At 38.0% G+C, this 20,017-nt stretch overlaps 1 protein-coding gene across 2 annotated transcripts in view; it reads left to right on the top strand.

The window, feature by feature from the left end:
• Positions 1–20,017, top strand: part of lyn (LYN proto-oncogene, Src family tyrosine kinase) — a 30,905-nt gene continuing 10,888 nt past the window's right edge. The window contains exons 1-7 of one of the 2 annotated variants that reach the window (XM_060905628.1): positions 1–114; positions 13,989–14,083; positions 15,393–15,447; positions 15,554–15,659; positions 16,837–16,935; positions 17,537–17,640; positions 19,831–19,980. In XM_060905628.1, coding sequence (XP_060761611.1) covers positions 13,994–14,083; positions 15,393–15,447; positions 15,554–15,659; positions 16,837–16,935; positions 17,537–17,640; positions 19,831–19,980 — 604 coding nt within the window. In that variant the 5' untranslated portion in view covers positions 1–114; positions 13,989–13,993. Of the gene's footprint in view, positions 115–13,988; positions 14,126–15,392; positions 15,448–15,553; positions 15,660–16,836; positions 16,936–17,536; positions 17,641–19,830; positions 19,981–20,017 lie in introns of both variants that reach the window. The other variant, XM_060905627.1, reaches the window with a different exon arrangement.

Here is a 20,017-nt window from a genome sequence, read left to right on the forward strand (position 1 = left end):
TGCGCGCTGCAGTTCCTCTTTATCTCTCCGGTGCGGCTCAATGAGGCGCAGCTCCCAAAGCCCCAGATCCTCCTTTTACTGCGCCCTGGAACTCTCCATCTACACACCTCACAGGTACTGCTCTTATCTTTATTTAAACAGAGACACTTTCTCTTTGGGTTTGGTATAAAAGCAGACAGAACTTTTTGTTTTTCTGACAGTAATGAGCTGGAAAAGAGAGACCCATCATTGCAGGATGACATGTCACAAAGTTTTCTACTTTTCACAATGAGGAGTTAATTATTTAATTGTTTATTTATTTATTCTAAAAGGCAGGAAGTCAGTGGTTTAACGTCAGTTTTATTAATGGCTCAGGATTTTTTTTTCTTTTCTGGTTGAACTATTTCAGAAAAAAAAAGCAAGTGTAGGTTCTTCCTTCATTGGGCTCCTGAAAATATTTTAAGGCCCCAAAAGATTTTATTGTAAAGCTCAGACCTGTATCAGACATTTGACAGGTGTAAAATAACATTCCTCTGTGTGTGTGTGTTTTCTAAAATGTGTCCCTGCTTCATTTTTGTCATCAAACTAAACACTTTTTTTTTCTCATTCTGATGAAAAAGGAAGAAAGTGACAACACAATGTCTTTGACTAAAAATCAGTGTTTTACTATTACCGTAAAGCTCAGCGTTGTCTTCTCGACCTGAACTGATTGACTGATAGGATTCATTAGTTTCTCAAACTTTTTATAGCCAGGGACGCCTTTATCCATAAAAGTCAGCGCTGGTTTATTTCAAGTGTGTGATGTATAAATGTGTAATTTAATTACACACGTTCACATTGACGTTATTTACAGTTCGAATTGTTTTATAGTCACTCGTCACTGCATTGCACTTCGGTTTGAGCTCAATCCATTCAACTGAGCAGTCAAACAGAGTAAAAACGATAAGAACTTCATAATAAATTGAATGACGTTGTTGACACGTTGTTATCTCCACCAGTGTAACTAAATTTAAAATCACAGACCCCCTGGTTATGCTTCGTGGACCCCACCTTGAGAACCATCTTTCAAAATAATTCATTTAGACCAAAACATGACTTCCTTGGGCTTTGTGTCTTTTTTTTTTTTAATTCTTTAAAGCTCAACTGTTCAATTTACAAGAACAAGACTTTTTCATGATACAGATCTTTATTTACTGCCATAAGGAACCAGACAGTCGCAGAAGATCTGTCCAAAGTCCAAAAGGTCCATCTTCTATCATTACATTTGATCCTCGAGTGTCAGAACTCTTGGTTTGGCTCCAAAGAAGACACATAGAACACATAAAAGTGCGGTTTCAAAATAGAAATCTTAATTGGAGAAATTTCAAGTTGAACTTAGAATTGGTGAATTGGGTCGACTGTTGGAAATGATTCCTTATAGTCCTGGTTCTTTGGATGATTAATGAAGCTAGCGTTCTAACAGGAGTCTACTTGGAACTTTCTGGATGACTTACTCAAGGTCGAAGGGTTTCTTCAGATTGACAAACCTCAAACCAGCTTACTCAGGGTTTTAGAGGAACTCTAGAGTGAAATTTATACATTTTTGAGTGTAGAATATGTACATTCATCATGTTTGTATGTGTGATTTGTAATCAGAGCTGTGTAAGTGAAAATTTTAACCAGTTCCACTGAAAGCTCTTGTGCTATATAGCCAAGGCAAAAGGGTTTGATGGGTTTCCATTGAAGTTTTGCACAAAATAGAAGTGAAATAGTTTGTGTTTCCATTGAGTGATGTTGTGCCATTAAAGCTTTTGGGATCATCATTCCAATTAAACATGGTAATGGATCTGCAAGACCTGAGAAGTGTTTCCATGGTGATTTTCATCCCTTTTGTTCCTCTTCATGTGACTTAAATGCAAACGAACATGCTTCCATTTCAATTTTTCTGAAATATCGCTTTGTCAAATTGTCAGAAACTTCACAACCTCATACGAGTGTTCAAAATGTTTTGCGGTAGTTTTACGTTTGCGTGTTTCCATGACTCGTATTTTAGTTCACAGTTCCAAATTGCGTGTTAAGCAGGTTAATGGAAACCCCACTACTGTTTCTTTGGTTAGCGAAGAGTTCTTCGCTTCGTAACAAAGTTCTACTTTGGGACCCTCTTGGAAAGGGAACGTCTGTAAATAAATATTTAACGGTTCTAAAACCAGTAAAGGTGCGAAATGGAATTGTGTTTTTCTCAGAGAGTACAAATCTTTAGGTTTTTTTTAAAAACTTATTTCTACCATCAAACCAAATAAGGCTGAATATATTTATTGTTGTGGTTCTCTTTGTCACGTTTGTCAAATTTCACTCCCATTTCTCTGATTCCAGGATTTCATTATGTAGGTTTATAAAACCATACTGTTTCGATATAGTATTAATGACATGATGTGTCTTAATGCATGAAAAAAGTAAGGAATAAACCACTGACTGTTGTGCTGTTATAGGAAAATAATCAGTGGCGGTGGTGTGATCAAGTAGAGTTCACGCAATACAGTTGATTCATTTCCTGTGACGTTTTATTGCATTTATACCATAGCAACTTGTCTTTCCCTCACTAGTTTCTCTCTCTCTCTTTTTTTCTTGCTGTTGACATTAATAAGACAGTCCATCATGTTACCAAGAAACCACAAAGCACAAACTCATCTGTTCTGAACATTTCGGAAAACTTAGTCCTTAAAGCGCTGACACTGGAGACTCCTTCCATCGGGGTGAAATAAACGTCTCTTTACACGAATCTCTAAACCGAACATGTGAGTAACAGTAACACAGTTTACACACATCATCGTCAGCCATCATGCAACCTTCCCACATATTGCATCATCATTCCAGAGAGGAACATTAAAGTTTGCATATTAAGTATTTTCTCAGAAAAATTGTTGCTCAAGGGCTTTTTGGATGATGAACATTTCAGCTTTCCAAATAGTTTCCACTTAGAATTCTTTCATTTTCCCTGACAAGCACAGAACATACTAAACTTTCTTTCCTGACCGAGTCTCAGCTTTTAATAGCGTATTGATTGGAGTGTATTATTAATGGGAATGTTTTTGAACAGGAAGTGGTGCCAGCATTTTAGTCTAGAACAGACAGAGGTTTTCAGTTTCATGAGCTTTCTTTTGTTCTTCCCTTTCTACTTGCCGTACGCTGTCTCTGTCTTATAAATTATTTTAATGTGTTGTATTAAGACACATTTATCTCAAGAGTACAATAAGTGTAAATTTGTACTGTGGCAAAATCCGATGTCAGCTATGATGGGCATGGCTAAGGACAATATTATTGTATAGACGTGACTGTGTTATAGAAGAACCCAGAAGTAGATTTTTGAGGAAGTAAAACTACCTAACTAGCATATTAGTGCTCTTACTGGAACAGTGTGCCTTTTGTGTCTTTCTGTAAAAAAAAATATATATATATATAAAGTGGGCGGGGGGGGGGGAATCATCCATACAGCTTCATACAGCATTCTGAACATAAAAATGCAGAAACTGATTGTGGACTCTGAAACTGGGTGGTGGTTCAAATTAGGAGATAATTTCCTGATTCTTTTCCTCCTGCTTATCAATAATAGAGCCAGTTAAAAAGTGACAATGTGTCTGAACATTGAGTAACCTGAACTAATCTGACTATAGAGATTAAAACCACTGGCTTGTAGGACACCAGAAGTTCAAGTTCTCATAACTTCCAGAGAGCTTCTGCTAAAGTGTTTTACGCTCCTCAAATGGTTCCTCAACAGGGTTCCTCAGGGGTTCCTTGGATACATAAGCATTCCTAAAAGTGGATTTGACTTCAAATTCTTTCTAATAGGGAACGCTTAGATCTCAACACATTGGATGATTATGGTAAATTGATTTTTACTGTACTTGAAATTCTTTAGCCTTGGGAACTCTTAAACCTTTGTGTGCATGATGGTGGGTTCTTGGCTCCCTAAAGTGAGCTCTTAAGTCTCTGGATGATTTTGTGTTCTACACTTCCTAAAACTGATTTTACTTTGAATCCTCATTAAAAGGGAACTCTTAAATCTCTGTTCAGCAGTTTGTTGGTTGTACACTTCCTACAAAAGGTTTAAATCGGAATTTTCTTTGAAAGAGAGCTCTATATTTTGGAGGAAACTCTAATAAGGAGCTTTGAAGTCTGTACACATTGGATAGTTCTTTGGTGGGTTCTTAGGTTCCTAAAAGTTGTTTCAAGTCAAGTCAAGTTTATTTTTATAACGCTTTTAACAGTAGACATTGTCGCAAAGCAGCTTTACAGAATTTTAATGACTTTAAACATGAGCTAATTTTATCCCTAATCTATCCCCAATGAGCAAGCCTGTGGTGACGGTGGCAAGGAAAAACTCCTTCAGACGACATGAGGAAGAAACCTTGAGAGGAACCAGACTCAAAAGGGAACCCAGCCTCATTTGGGTGATAACAGACAACGTGAAAACATTTTTAACAGTTTTAACATGAAGTCAGTTTCGTTGATGTTATAAACTCTTCACTGAAAAAAACTTGAGAGTTTCAACTCGGCATTCCCTTTGAAAGTGAAAGGGTTCTCCCAGAGCGACACACGAACTGGAATGCTAGATCTATTTCCTACCACAAGGTCACATGTGAATTTAGTTTTGAATAAATTATCAAATGTTGTCAAGTATAAGGCTGAAGGTCCTTCTGCACTGGTGATTATGTATGTAATAAAACGCTCCATCTCATGCTGGTACAAGATAATAATCAACCATGGGGTGGTGGATGAAGCAGAGCCACTGCACAGGTGGTTATTTTCATAGAACAGAACATCCTGGAGATTTTACTGCACTTATACTACAGCAAATTGCTAATATTACAATTTTATAAGTTATTATTAGATGTCAGATTAAATAATTCATAAGCATGGTGGAAGAATAAATTAGCTCATGTTTAAAGTCATTCAAATTCTTTGCGACAATGTCTATTGTTAAAAGCGCTATAAAAATAAACTTGACTTGACTTGACTTGAGAATAAACATTATAAAGCAAAGGGAACATGATACACCAGTTAGCCGAGGTGAAGAATACTTAAAAGGTGAAATAATAAACCCTTGATTTTATTTATATCTTTATTCAGTTCATGTATCAACCGGAAGACTGACTTCATTGACTTGCTTAGCACTCAGGCCTTTTGTGGCTAACACTGATCTCAAGGCTAAAGTACGAGCAACCGCTGTGTTGACTGTAGCGTGTTGCAGGCTGCCTCACTCTCATCACTCCTTCCTGTTTGAAAACCACACAGAGGATGGTCAGAGGAGGAAGTATGCAGCTTCGATGGCCTGCTACACTGTCACACACGCTGATCTGGCGTTGTGCCTCGCTAGAAACTTCCTGATGACTTTCTAAAAATATAGTCTCACTTTTCTACTGTCCAGCTGATTCCAGCAATGGCACGCACTTTTGAGTTATTTATACTTAAATATACGTCATTTGTACCTGCCTTGGGTGCATATAACATAAATCTAACTACAAAATCCCAATATATATATATATATATATATATATATATATATATATATATATATATATATATATATATATATTTTTTTTTTTTTACGAACAAATTGGACGAGTCAAAGTGGAGGAAACAGGGCCACAGGTTGCAAAAGTGAGACAAGATTTCTGTTTAAATAGCAATAATCTCTAGCCTGCATGCAAAGTATTTTGGGGGTAAAAAATAAAGTCAGCCATTTTAACCACAGCTTATAAAAAATAGTTTCACAGCATCAACCACAAATGAGCGCTACAGATCTTTAACCCTGCCCCATGTTACAGGAAAGACTTCAGCACTGTGATATGACATGTGAGATGATTGTAAGGGATTCTCTAGCAATCCTGCATGCACAGCTGAGAGCAGTGTTCAACGTTCAGGTCGAAAGGTGATCTGGATTTTGTTTTAGTCTATACACTCATTAAGAACACCCTTACAGTCATCCACCTGCTGTTTGATGTGGTTTTCTAATCAGCTGATCCAAATCAAGAGCTTCAGTTAATGTTCACAGTGTTCAAAATGCAGCACTGTGGATGCCAGCTACTATAAAACCCAAAAGAAGAAGGTAAACCTGCGCACGCGCACACGGACTTCCTCTGTCTGCTTGACTGCGTGAAGCACATTATTTGCTTTAATCCCCTCAAATTAAATAACTTCCCAGCCACAGAATGGCCTGATATTTTCTGAGATATTACAGAAATAAACATATCACAATGACCACATTTCAGACGGAACTAAATTTCACCGATTTTATGAAATCAAAAGGCTGTCTAGCTTTACTTCTGATTCATAAATTTATAGCTTTTACAACTGTCTTAACAAGAGGGCTGATTCTATTGTGGTAGAACTTACCTGCCAACCTTCTCACGAAGGGATCCTTTGTGCGGCTGAAATGGAGAATATTACTGAATAAAGAGCTCATTGACTAGATTTAAAAAAAAAAAAAAAAAGGTCTGATCCACTTTTTGGCTCACATGATGGATTTACAAACCTTTGTTGTTCATGATCAGGGTTTGGTTTGTGTTCTAACTGTAACTTACAGTATATATTTTAAAGTTGGGTAATAATTATAATTCTTCCTGAAATTGAACACCATATCTTTTTTTTTTTTAACAAATGCACATTTCACTTATGTGCCTATTCAAGACTTCCTCCTGCTGTGTGTTTGCTAAATGAAGACGCTTCAGTGGCTGAAACTCACACAGCTGTGCTATAAAACAGACCCTTCATAAGGAAGTCGTTGCATTGATTCACACTTCTCTAATGAGCCTGTTTCTGAGAATATTTATTACTTTGCATACACTTAATAACATTCTCTTTTTAAATTTTAGTAATTTTCTCTTTAACTTTGCTTGATGTATGCTAGTTCTAACTATTGCTAGTTTTATATATGAGCTGATATATAAAATACAGACACTACAAAAAGCAGGGTTTGTTTTCCCCACAAATTTATCACTTTTTGACATGAACAAGTTGAGGATATGATGTCATCTTTCTCTGACTATGAAGCATGAAAAGCAGGAGTGGCTTAAAGACTCTTAAAGACTACATTCGGCACACGGTCACTAAATCTAATTCCAATCAGTTGAAGATTGGGGTGAAAGGGGAATAAAAAAAAAAAACATGTGAATGCTTTTCTGCTCATCACTGTTGTAAAGAGTGGCTGAATGAATGAGTCTGGCCGTTCTTCTTTGGCCTCTCATAAGCAAGGAGCATGCAAAACCACTCGCTGAATTTTTTTGTGTAAAGTCGCTACATGTTTATTGTGAACACGGACTCAAACTCTTGACCCGTATCTACATTACACCACTACCCAGGGGCGTAGCTAGGATTTTACAAAGGGAGGGGTTACACACTGACTGGCAGCCTGAGTACATTATGTAGCAAAAAATAATTACCATCGCTAGTTTTAGGTAGCTTAGAAACCGGTTCTTCCATTATTGCTGCTTCTTCCACGTTTTCTTGATGTTGTGTTCTAGAAACGGTACACTAAAACTTAGCTTCGAAGCCACAAAATGCAACTTTGATGGAGAAAAATATATAATAAATTGCTTACCTCTCTTCACGTTAAAAGAAGGAGGAAAGTTTCGCTTGTTTTGACATGGCGAATTATTAACACAAGAGGAAATACTTGTAATTCGCAACTAAAAAGACTGCAGCTACACTGGCAGCTTGACCATGCTTTCTAGTGCGATCGTGTTGCGCTTGTGCAGAACTGTCAGTCCTGCACACCTTGGCTCATGCGCCTGAAGGCGCGCCTCCTGCGTGCGCCTAACGAGCTCCAGCACGCATGCCGTTAACAAAGAACACTGGACTTTAATCAATGAACCATGTTTGGGCTATTTAATGATTGTGCCTATGCAAGGACGATGCTAAGTATTACGCCGCGTCTAGTGTGCCTTACTGAGCTTTGTTTCCTGTCCCTGTTCTTGTTGGTCTCCTGGTTTTCCGACCCGTGTTTCTTGTCCCTTGAGCTTGTATAGTTTTGCATCTGATATTCTGTTCGCGCCTCGATTGACCTCCTGCCTGTTTCCTTGATTAAGACTTTGCCTGCTGTTTCGGACTGTTTGCCTGTTGTATGCGTTTCACGCACTTTACGCTCATATTGCACTGTGTCTTATTTAACATATCTGCACTTACGTCCGCCTCTCCCGCACACACTCTGACAAACTGGGTTTTTGCGCCCAAACCACAGGAAGTCCATACAAAGTTATAGAAACCATAATGAGGCTGAGGTGACAATCTAGTTTAAAAAATGTTAGAGAAATTACAGTGAGTGCTTTTCTAATATTCTTATGCAGCTACTAAAAAAATGTATGGTCTGACAAAGGGGGGGTCACGGGCACCCCAGGAACCCCACCTAGCTACGCCCCTGCTACCACATGATTGACTGGATTGATACAAGTGTACATGCTCCTAATAAAGTGGCCAGTGAGTCTAGGGTGTAAAAGGTCTGAGATGAGCTCATATGCTCTCTTCTCGGCTCTGCTGTCGTTAAAGGTTGATCAGGAAGTGAAAATCAGAGCCAGTAATCCAGCTGGATTTTGGCCTTCTTCAAGGATGTTGTCGAGCACAAAGAAAGAAAGAAAGAAAGAAAGAAAGAAAGAAAGAAAGAAAGAAAGAATTTAGTCTGAATTGTGTTGCTTGTTTTTCCCCCAAGAGGAAGTTGTGTAAAATTACCATTTAACATCACATACCTGTTGTTGTACGTGTATGTGGCAGGTCACCTTGCATGCACTCTCCTGGGTTGTAGTCATTACTGATTAAATGCTTTCTGTTAATTAATGAACAGAGCAGGGTTTGGGGTTTCCCAAGAGAAGATTTCCTGAAAGTGCATGACAGCTTCTTTTTTTTTTAATAGCATGTCAATATTTTATTATTATCTGAACATTAGGATTGAAATACAACACTAACCGTGACTCACTTGCAGTGATTTACTTTCCCATATGGACTTTTCTACCTCTTTTTTTTTTTGAGATCATGTAACACTTTAATGACGGGTAAATGTACCTTGGAATTTGTTTAACCTCTCAAAGCAGTGGGCATCTCCAGAGCTTTTAAAAGTAGACGGCTTTTTGATTTCCTAAAACGGGTGAAATTTAGTTCCCTGTGAAATGTGGTCATTGTGATGTATGTTTATTTCTGTAATATCTCACAAAATATCAGGCCATTCTGTGGCTGGGAAGTGATTTAATTTGAGGGGATTAAAGCAAATAATGTGCATGAAATCGCTCGCTTTGTGCAGTCAAGCAGACAGAGGAAGTCCGTGTGCGCATGCGCATACATGTCAACCTTTAGTTACCCATGCCCTTACAAAATCTGTACTTTTCCCTTACACACACCTATGAGCCCTTATACACGAGAAAAAATTCCAATATATAATCCAAAGCACTGATTGTTTTATTCCACATTATACACTCCTATTGTAATAGGCATATTTATCACACTGCATCAAGTTAAAGGGATCAAATAAGCATGTACTGAATAAAAATAAATTTTAGATCCCAGAGAAAAGAACTGAATTAAAAAGGACTATATGTACAGTCAAGTAAACAATTATCTACTAAAGAGAATGACTGAACTATAAACTTAATTATTTAATATACATTGTATCAGTAATACCAGAATTATTGATGTAAATTTTGCAAATAAAATGTATTAATGTAAAATAGTTCATAAAAATTACACAAAGTTCTATTTGACAAGTGTTGACATCACCGACAATATTACATTCCACCAAAGAAAATTACTTGAAATATAACAGCAGTACGAAGTCGGTATGTTAATTAAAATAATAGGTTACATGTGATAAATTATATATAATCATGTCAAACAGTAAATGAAGGTTAGTAAAAGTTCCATTTGAGAAAAAAGTGTTGACACCACAAGCAGTGTTCGATCCAACTAAAGATGGCTGAACCACATCAAGTATATTATGCAAACAAGGATAAGTGAAAATATTCATAAATTATGAAGTTAAACTGAAAATCTTCCCAGTAATTTATAACAAGAATTTAAATCTTATTCCTTTTTGGAGTGTTCTTTGTTGTACAAAGATGCTGCAGATTTGCCACTAGCTATAATATCACTGCTTGGGTCGCAGTTGTAGCTCCTCATCACACTTCATTTTAATTTGCAGATGTGCAGTTCATGTGTCTGCAGCCGTATTTTTTCTGTCCTCAGGATGAATTTTCCTAACCAATGAAAAAGCCCTCTCACTATCTGCATTGCTATGTGGGAGGCACAGCAAAGCAGTAAAAAGTTGTTTCAGCATTGGAAACCTGTCAACATCTAGAGCAGTTTTTACATCGAAGACCTTTCCCCAATACACATCTATTATTTTCCTGGTCAATGAAAGAAAATCAGAGCACGGCAAACATGTAGATGGTGTTAAATTGCTTCCATCCCCTACTACACATTTTAGAGACAGGTTACCGACAGTCGTTACCACCATTACTCTTCATTCAATACTTTTCCAGTTTACTGACGACTGATGGTAGTAACGAGTGTTGGTCATCTGTGTCTACATATAATGTCTATCAGCAATTAAAATGTTTAGGGAAGTGAAACCAGAAGTCGTCGGGTAACTACAGTTGCCATTGTATAAATGGCGACTCCCAGTATCGCCTCCCTAAATTATCATCATAATGGAGGAAGTGTTCCTACATACAAACAGTAAAAACTTAAAAAAAAAAAAACACACACACACAAATGCTTACCTGTGCAGTCTTTGAATCGGGAAACTTTTTTTTTTTTTGCTAGCTGTGGAAAATGGTCTGCCACAGTCAGGGGGATGTGTTTAATGAGAAATTGGCAGAACATAACTTCTGTAGCCATCACAGAAGTCTGGTCACAGTCCAAGCTGATGTACTTAAATGACCGAGAAAACCACGTGCAACTATAAAACCACATGAATTGAAGATTGAAGAAACACAGGACGAGTTGGAATTATCCTTTATGTGCCAGCGTGTACTAAGACTTGCCAACGGAAATGACACAGAGGAGTTATCAAGTGGGCACCCCCTTCATCAGTGTTTCGTTGATTTAAGCCCACGACGCCTCCAGAAGGCTCAACGGTAACCCCAGGCGTCCCTGAAGTACCCCCCTCTGTGTCATCCCTGGCTGCCACTTGATGCCCAACAGGTGTCCTTGCGCTTCAGCCAAAGCCAGTGGCTACTAACTTCAGCTGCTCCTGACAGCGCTTTGATGGCATGATGTAGGGCATGGCCTCTTACTCCCATGTCCTTGAGTAGCCTGGTGGTGGATGATGCCACAAAGCCTCTGCAACCCACCTCCACAGGGCACACCTCCGTCCTCAAGTCACGCTGCTGTGCCTCCGCAGCAAGGTCAGCATATCGTAGGTGTTTCCTTTCATATGCCTCTTCTACAGACTCCTCCCAGGGCACAGTGAGTTCAATGATATAGACCTTCTTAGCAGATGGTGACCAAAATACCAAGTCAGGCCTAAGAGTAGTGGCAGCGATCTCAGGAGGAAAGGCAAGGCATTGACCAACATCTGCCAGCATTTTCCAGTCACAGGCTATGCGTAACTGGCAATGCTCTGCAGTTGCAGTTACGCTGTAATTTTCCTTTGCCCCCTCCTGCACAAATGCAACGGCTGGCAGGGAGTTGGATCCTACAGATGTTGCTGAGTTGGCTATTGTTCGTCTGTACTCCAAAGTGGCAGCAAGGTTCTTCAACACCTGGTTGAAAATAGTTCCGTTTCATTGGGCATGCGTGTTTGAAAAAATAAATGGTGGACGCTAAGAAAATTTTCTCGGAGTAACGGAAAAAATCTCTGATACAAAACATAATTTTCCCGTATGAAAATCAGTGTATGCCGTATTAGCCAAAAAATTGCATTTTCCTGTACAAAATACAGGGAAACCGTATAACTTGACATGTATGCATGCGCAGGTTTACCTTCTTCTTCTTCTTTTGGGTTTTATGGCAGCTGGCATCCACAGTGTTGCATTACGGCCATCTACAGGTTTCCCTTTGAGCGTGCACTGACAGTTCCATCATTCTGTCGCTAAACGAACAGCTGATCACACCGAGGTGCTCGCTAAGCGCCCATATTTATTAGTTTGGTCCTGCGTTTCCTTTCGTTTGTATATAACATAACGTCTTTTCTTCTTCTCGCTTTCCGTTACTGTAGTCGGTCTTTCACGTTTCATTCGCACACTCACGTCCTCCATTTTTCTCTCCTGTTTCAATTTGTATCCCACAATGCCTTGCATGAACGGGGAAAGCCCACCACATGGTGCCTGACATAGTAACTTGTATTGGGTCATGGTGAAGCAGGAAAAAATAGCGGAGAATTTCGGGACACATGGCCTGAAATTCATTCATTGTTCTGTTTTTAAAAAAAACTAATTAAATTGGAAGTCTGTGATTTGAATTCAGTAGCTTTCAGTCCACTAAACAAAAATAATTAGGTGTCGGGGAAAATTCTTTTTATGACCTACACTTGAAAAATCTGAAAGGCAGAGTACCTTTAAAGTGAAGGTAGTGAATATTCCTAAATATTAATCTCTTTACATTTTGATTTCCAAATATACATTTTAAGTACAGGACGAAACAAAACAGGAGGTGACTTATACAATAAACACAAGACATTCTACAGCCACTGAATGGACTTCTTCCAAGTATTTCTTCAAAGCATTATCGCCTGATCTTGTAAATACAGTGTGTGTAATCAGTGGGTGTAAGCAGAGTGTATCTATCTCCACCGAGTTTGCCATTTAAATAAGAGAACTATATTTAGATGAAGTGTGAATAGCTTGTTTTCAGACAAGACGTATCAGCTTCTTCATTTTTTTTTAATATTGAAGCAACAAGTTAATGGAAGTAGTGTTAGTCACCAATTTATCATTATGTTGAAATCATAATCATAATCACAACCACGTTTCTATAAACAGGAACTAAAGGATTATAATCAGTCAGTTTAATTTGTAATGTGTGTGAGAAAGACAAGATCTGAAAACTTTGAATTAATTTGTTAGGAATTTATTAATTATGGTTTTAAATTACATGAATGTTATAAAGGTGTTTCCAGATGTTCTAAACTTAATCATTGAAAATAGTCATCTGGAATAGCGGCCTGCTTTATAGATGACATTGGAAATAAATAAATAAATAAATAAATAAAATAATCATCGTGTAAAATAAATGCATTGGTTAATTTATATATCTGTATTTTTTAAATAAAATATTTGTTTTTATTAATTAATTAATTAATTAATTATTGATTGGTTGATTGATTAATTAATGTATTAAATATTTACATTAAAAAAAATCAAGCTCTGGTGGCTGTTTATTCAAGAGCAACTTAAATATATTTAAATATTGACTTATTTATTCAATATTCATCACCAATAAGAGTTTTATCCTGGCCCAGATCAAGGATCCTGGAAAACACCAGGCCGGGTGGCTGAGACATCTGTACACCTCAAGACACACACACACACACACACACACACACACAAAATCAATTATTCTCTTCTTCATCTGTTAGTGAAGGACGTCCATATGCCCTCAAATGTCTGCTGTTTATCCTTTTATATGTAAGTTATCCTTTCTAATGGTAACATTGACAACATTTATTTTATCCATTGTTTGGTACTTGGTCTGTGAGTTGATTTCCTTAACAACGCAATGCATTTTTTGCATTAATCAAGCTGAGATTTATAAATGCTTGCTTGTTTTTACTATAAGTATGTTTTCCTGGATGTAAACCCAACAGGAAAAGTTTGGGAGACTTTTGTCATTCTGCTATTTCCTGAAACTGTTTATATTTATTAACAAATTTGTGTTAAGTGGATCGTGTTACTTGTTAACTACATTAGCTTCACAGCTCCATTGCAAAACCATATAAACCTAACCAAACAGGCAGAACAAATGATCCTGTAAATAATGTTTTTGTCTGAAATGTCAGTTTAATGTCAGTGTGTCTCCTGACTGCTCGCTTTGTTTTTGTTCCCTGACAGAAATCATGGGTTGTAGAAAATCCAAGCTTGACGACGGGCAGAGTGGAGGTGCGTTTGGCGTGGTGAAGCGCGAGCCTGTACATCCTGAAAAAACGGTATATGTGAGAGATCCAACCTCCCCTAAACCCCACACTATAGTAAGTTGTGAGTCAGGATGGGAAAAGTCTTCTCACTATGGCTGACACTTGAGGCACTGACACTGATCAGTCGAATGAATGGCACAGGAATGAGTGTGAAACTGTTACGAATGGATTATAGATGAGAATGATGAAGTGAGTGGTTGTCTTTTGGAGAGCGACCACACTTTTTAGAACTCTTTCACACTTGGTGGTTGTGTGTGTGTGTAGGAGGGAGGGGTGTTTTTCAGAAGTTGTAGCACCTTTGTTTGTTATATGTGAAAAGCGTAATATGTGAAAAACATGTTACATGTTCCTGGATGTACAGTAAACATGTAATGTGATGATGTGAAAATCCAATCCTAGTTAGTATCAGCTAACTAACTAACTAACTAACTAACTAACTAACTAACTAACTAACTAACTAACTAACCTACACTCTCAGAAAATAAAGTACATTATTGTACCTTTAGAAGTACACCGGCTTGGCAATGGATCAGGACCCTCTAAGGTACTTATTTGTACCCTTTATATACTGCTTAGGAACATATATGTACCATTTTGGCCCTAAAAAGGTGCACAGAGTTACCTTGAGGTCCAATAATGAGCCCTAGGCGGTACATTAGTGTAGATTGTACCTTGGGGGGCAGAAATGGACTCCTACTGTACTCCTATTTCTAACAATGTAGCTTGCTCTCTTGATTAGATTTGAAGGTTTAGAAGTTAATTCATAATATATTTGAGTTAATTGACTAAAAATGTGTTTACAGTGTTTATACAGTTAACTATTTGTTTATATTTATGCTTGCACATTTATTATTGACATCTGTACATATTTAGATATTTACATTTTCATCTTTAAAACTAAAACAGTTGTGATCATTTGTTGAATCTGCTGCTGTGATTTTTTGCTCGCTTCTGATTGGTTTGTTCGGTCACGTGAGTTGGAGGCAGGAAGTGGAGTTGTTGTTGTTGTTGTTTTAAAGGTGAAGTGTGTGGAAGAGTAACACGCTGCTTAAGAAAGTTATGTCTCCATCCTAATGTTTCTTTTCACTAAGAGTGACCCAACCACCACATGTCGAACCTTCACGTTACAGATTTATTAAAATGACTCCTGAACTCTGCTGATTGTTTCTACGCTCTCTCACACAAGTCAGACAAGTTCCTCTTGGTTTTCTTCACCCCCCAAAAATAAATTAAATTAAAATAAATAAAAAACGCACCAAGTGTGAAAGCACCCTTCCACACTCACAATCTGAGATTTTCACTCTTGCTTCTTCAATTGCAGAATAATGCTCCTCCGTCAGGACTCCTACCTGGGCAGAGATTCCAACAGATGGAAGGTCTGACATGACTGCTGTGATTAATAATTTGTACATCTCTTTTCCCTTATTTTTTTTAAAAGGCACACAGATTATCTAATAAACCAGTTTTCTTTTTCTCCCAAAGAGCAACGGGAACACGGCAAAATAGTCGTCGCTCTGTACCCGTACGAGGCGATCCACCAGGATGATCTGGGATTTAAGAAGGGGGAGAAGATGAAGGTTCTTGAAGAGTAAGTACACAATTAACAGTTATTCCATGAAATCAAATCGTACATGAGCTGATAGCCGACGAGGTGCGTAGTGCAGAGCTGGCATGACGAGATTGAGTGGAATAATTGTTTTATTCTATCAATAGTCACTGGATTTTGAGAAGCAGAGCATTTTTATTTTTATCTTCTGCAAATTTGATAAACGAAAACTTTATACAAAACGTCCGAGAAAATAATTTCCCCTTAGAATGTAAACAAACCGGCGAAATGACAGGAGCAATTTGTGAAAAATGCAATAATAATAATAATAATAATAATAATAATAATAATTCTTGAAAAATAAAAAAAGACATGTTCTTACCAGCAAATACTTTTATTCCATATTTTGTTGCTTTTTTGTGTGTATTTTTTTGGGTTTTCTTCTTTTACTGTTTCTTTGGGGTTTTTTTGGCGGTTGACAAACCAACTTAAAGGTGCATTACTGCCACCGACTGGACTGGAGTGTGGAACAAGAAATGTTGCGCTGGGGTCTTAATTCTGTTAACCATTTCTGTTTCTTTTAAAGACTTGATGATAATTTTTTGGGGTTTTGTTTTCGAGTAGAGTTTTTATTTCATCCTCGGTTGGTTCACGTGCTGCCATTTTGTATTTCTCTACTCACGGTATATGAGCTGATAGCTTAGTAGTAGAGTAGCCAATCAGAGCGCGCGATTGCTCATATCCAGTGAATGTGGACATAATAATATGACTTATGCCTAGCTGCTGAGTTTTTAAGAATAAAACCAGAGTTTTTCATCTGCGTTCTTAGAAAAAAAAGTCTAAAATGCAGAAGTGTGAATAATTATTTGATTGTCGTACTTGAAGATAATTTGAAATACAACACGAATCCAACAAAGTGTATGAACCCTGAATGTCATGATTTTTACCACCGTCCTGGTGAATCCTTGATTCTGAAGATCAGAAGGTGTTGATTGCTTTTCTTTTCTTTTTTTTGTAACTTAGCAGGCTTATGTTATGTGAATGCATTCGTTATTATTTCTATAATAATAATAATAATAATAATAATAATAATAACTCATTTCATGTCAATGGCCGACGCACTGTATATTCTAATGTAAAGAGACGTTTATTTAATAGAAGGAGTTTATAGGATCAGTGCTTTGTAACAATCAGTTTGATCGTTATGATTGTTGTGCAGGCATGGCGAATGGTGGAAGGCAAAATCTTTGAGCACAAGGAAAGAAGGTTTCATCCCCTCCAATTATGTCGCCCAGGTGGACACCATGGAGACGGAGGAGTAAGTGTTTTAACATCATTACATTACATTACAGGCATTTAGCAGATGCTTTTATCCAGAGCGACATACAACACACCCAGAGCAGCCCGGGGAGCAGTTGGGGGTTCAGTGCCTTGCTCAAGGGCACTTCAGCCATTCCTGCTGGTCTAGGGAATCGAACCGGCAACCTTTTGGTCCCAAAGCTCCTTCTCTAACCTTTAGGCCACAGCTTTCTAAGTGTCTTTTTTTTTTTTAATTTAGTTCCATCCCAAATCTAACACACTTGATAACCCAGTTAATCAGGAACATGGGTGTATATTACATGAAGCAGTCACAGCTTAGCATTGTGGGTCTATGTTAATAACAGTTCACATCCCAGGCCTGCTAAATACAGGAGCGACTGTTAAGAAAGACTCTTAACTCTACACTCTTAACACCTTATCAGAAAAGGTTCCAACAGAACATGTTAGGAAGCCAAAAAATCCTGAACTATTCAGAGTGTGTGTTGGAATATGGAGTGGATTCTGCTTCACTTTTTTTTAGTAAAGTGTTTGGTAGCAAAGGATTAGCTTTTCATAGGAACGAAACGTAGGAGTGACGTTTATTTGTTGCTGCTTTTCAGATGGTTCTTCAAAGAAATCACAAGGAAAGACGCAGAGAGACAACTTCTAGCACCTGCTAACAAACCCGGTTCCTACCTCATCCGAGAGAGCGAGACGTCCAAAGGTTTATGGCACTTTACTAAATTGTCGAAATAAAATGTATACCACAATGCTAATTTACAAAAATCTAGAGCTTGAGCTGTTTATATGCAACGTACAGAACTGTGCAAAAGTCACATGTAAAGAAATGCTGTCGACCAAAAATGGCTTAAAAATAGTGAAATGAAATGTTTCAACATTAAAAAACATACTATAAACAGTAATCAGTGAGCCATAATAAATGAAACTAAGTCAGTGTTTGGTGTGAGACGACCCTTTGCTTAAAAAAAAAAAGTAGTCTCGGGTCCAGTGAGTGCAGTTTTATGCGGAAATGAGCTGTAGGTTTTACTGAGCATCTTACAGAACCAGCTACAGTTCTTCTGGACACTTTCACTGTCGCACTCGCTTCTTCATTTTGCACCAAAACCCAACAGCCTTCATTATGTTTTCTTTTTTAATCTCATCTCATCTCATTATCTCTAGCCGCTTTATCCTGTTCTACAGGGTCGCAGGCAAGCTGGAGCCTATCCCAGCTGACTACGGGCGAAAGGCGGGGTACACCCTGGACAAGTCGCCAGGTCATCACAGGGCTGACACATAGACACAGACAACCATTCACACTCACATTCACACCTACGCTCAATTTAGAGTCACCAGTTAACCTAACCTGCATGCCTTTGGACTGTGGGGGAAACCGGAGCACCCGGAGGAAACCCACGCGGACACGGGGAGAACATGCAAACTCCTCACAGAAAGGTCCTCGCCGGCCACGGGGCTCGAACCCGGACCTTCTTGCTGTGAGGCGACAGTGCTAACCACTACACCACCGTGATGCCCTCTTTTTTAATCTGAAAATTAAAAAAAATTGTACTGACTTGATAATGTAGAAGTCATAAAATAGAAATCTATAACCAAGTTTGTATGAAAAAATAATAATGGGCTTAAGACTTTTGCACAGTACTGTACAAGCTAGCTACTGACTGAGCCTGATGATTTAGGTAGTTTGCACTGAATTGATAAGTGTTTTATATGACAATGTGTTATGATGCAAAAGCATATGAAGGTCTAAGGATAAAGAAAAAGAGACAAAACTATAAGGAAAATGGCCAAATTTTTTTTACGTATTTATAGATGGTTGCTAAGCCTAAGCTAGCTACTGATTGAGCTGAATGATTGATTTAGCGAGCTTGGACTTCAGTCTTTAAAACAAACAATATAAAAGTCTAGTGTTAAAGGAAATTAGATCAAACTATCAGGAATATCAACTTTTCTCTCAGATATGTTGGAAAATAACTAATAAAAGTCTCCAAATGTCAAAAAAAAAAATCACAATGTAAATATACTTAGCATTGAGTGCATCACCAAAGTGAGAAGTTCATGTGGTCTTCTCATAAACACAACCCCATTTGAACTTGGCATAACTTTCTAGATTTCTATCACATTTAAAAGTTATTCCAGGAAATCGAGTCGTACATGAGCTGATAGCTGACGAGGTGCGTATCACCGAGTTGGCTATAAGCCATGTACGATGAGATTGAGTGGAATAACTGTTTTATTCTAACCACATTCACTGGATTTTGAGAAACAGAGCATTTTTATTATTATTTTTTGCAAATTCGATCAATAAAAACTTTATATAAAATCTCGTCTCATCTCGTCTTCTTCCGCTTATCCGGGGCCGGGTCGCGGAGGCAGCAGTCTAAGCATGGAAGCCCAAACTTCCCTTTTCCCAGACACCTCGGCCAGCTCCTCGGGAAGAACACCAAGGCGGTCCCAGGCCAGCCGAGAGACAAAATGTCCAACAAAATAATTCCGCTTAGAATGTAAACAAACTGGCGAAATGACAGGAGCAATTTGTGAAAAATTCTATAATAATAATAATAATAATAATAATAATAATAATAATAATAATTCTTGAGAAATAAAAAAATACATTCTTACCATGAAATACTTTCATTCCATTGGTTTTTTTTGGGGGGGGGTTGTTTTTGAGTACAGTTTTTATTTCGTCCTCGGTTGGTTCAGCCACACACTCCGCCACTTTGTTTTTCTCTACTCATGGTATATGAGCTGATATCCTGGTAGTAGAGTAGCCAATCAGAGCACGCAATTGCTCATATCTGGTGAATGTGGATAGAATAATAGATGATATCTAGACGATGACGCAGACACCGAGCTTTCCGTTTCTAACACTTCCTGACATTCCTTTTTACAGGAAGCTACTCACTATCCATCCGAGACACGGGTCCTCAGGGTTCCGATGTTGTCAAACATTACAAAATCCGGAGTCTGGACAATGGCGGCTACTACATTTCTCCCAAAATCACATTCCCGGATATTACAAAAATGATCCATCATTACCACAGTAAGTAGCGCTTCAATTAACCAGCTGTGATTTATCA

This window comes from Neoarius graeffei, chromosome 23 (genome assembly GCF_027579695.1).
Source record: "Neoarius graeffei isolate fNeoGra1 chromosome 23, fNeoGra1.pri, whole genome shotgun sequence".
NCBI classification, from domain to species: Eukaryota; Metazoa; Chordata; class Actinopteri; order Siluriformes; family Ariidae; genus Neoarius; species Neoarius graeffei.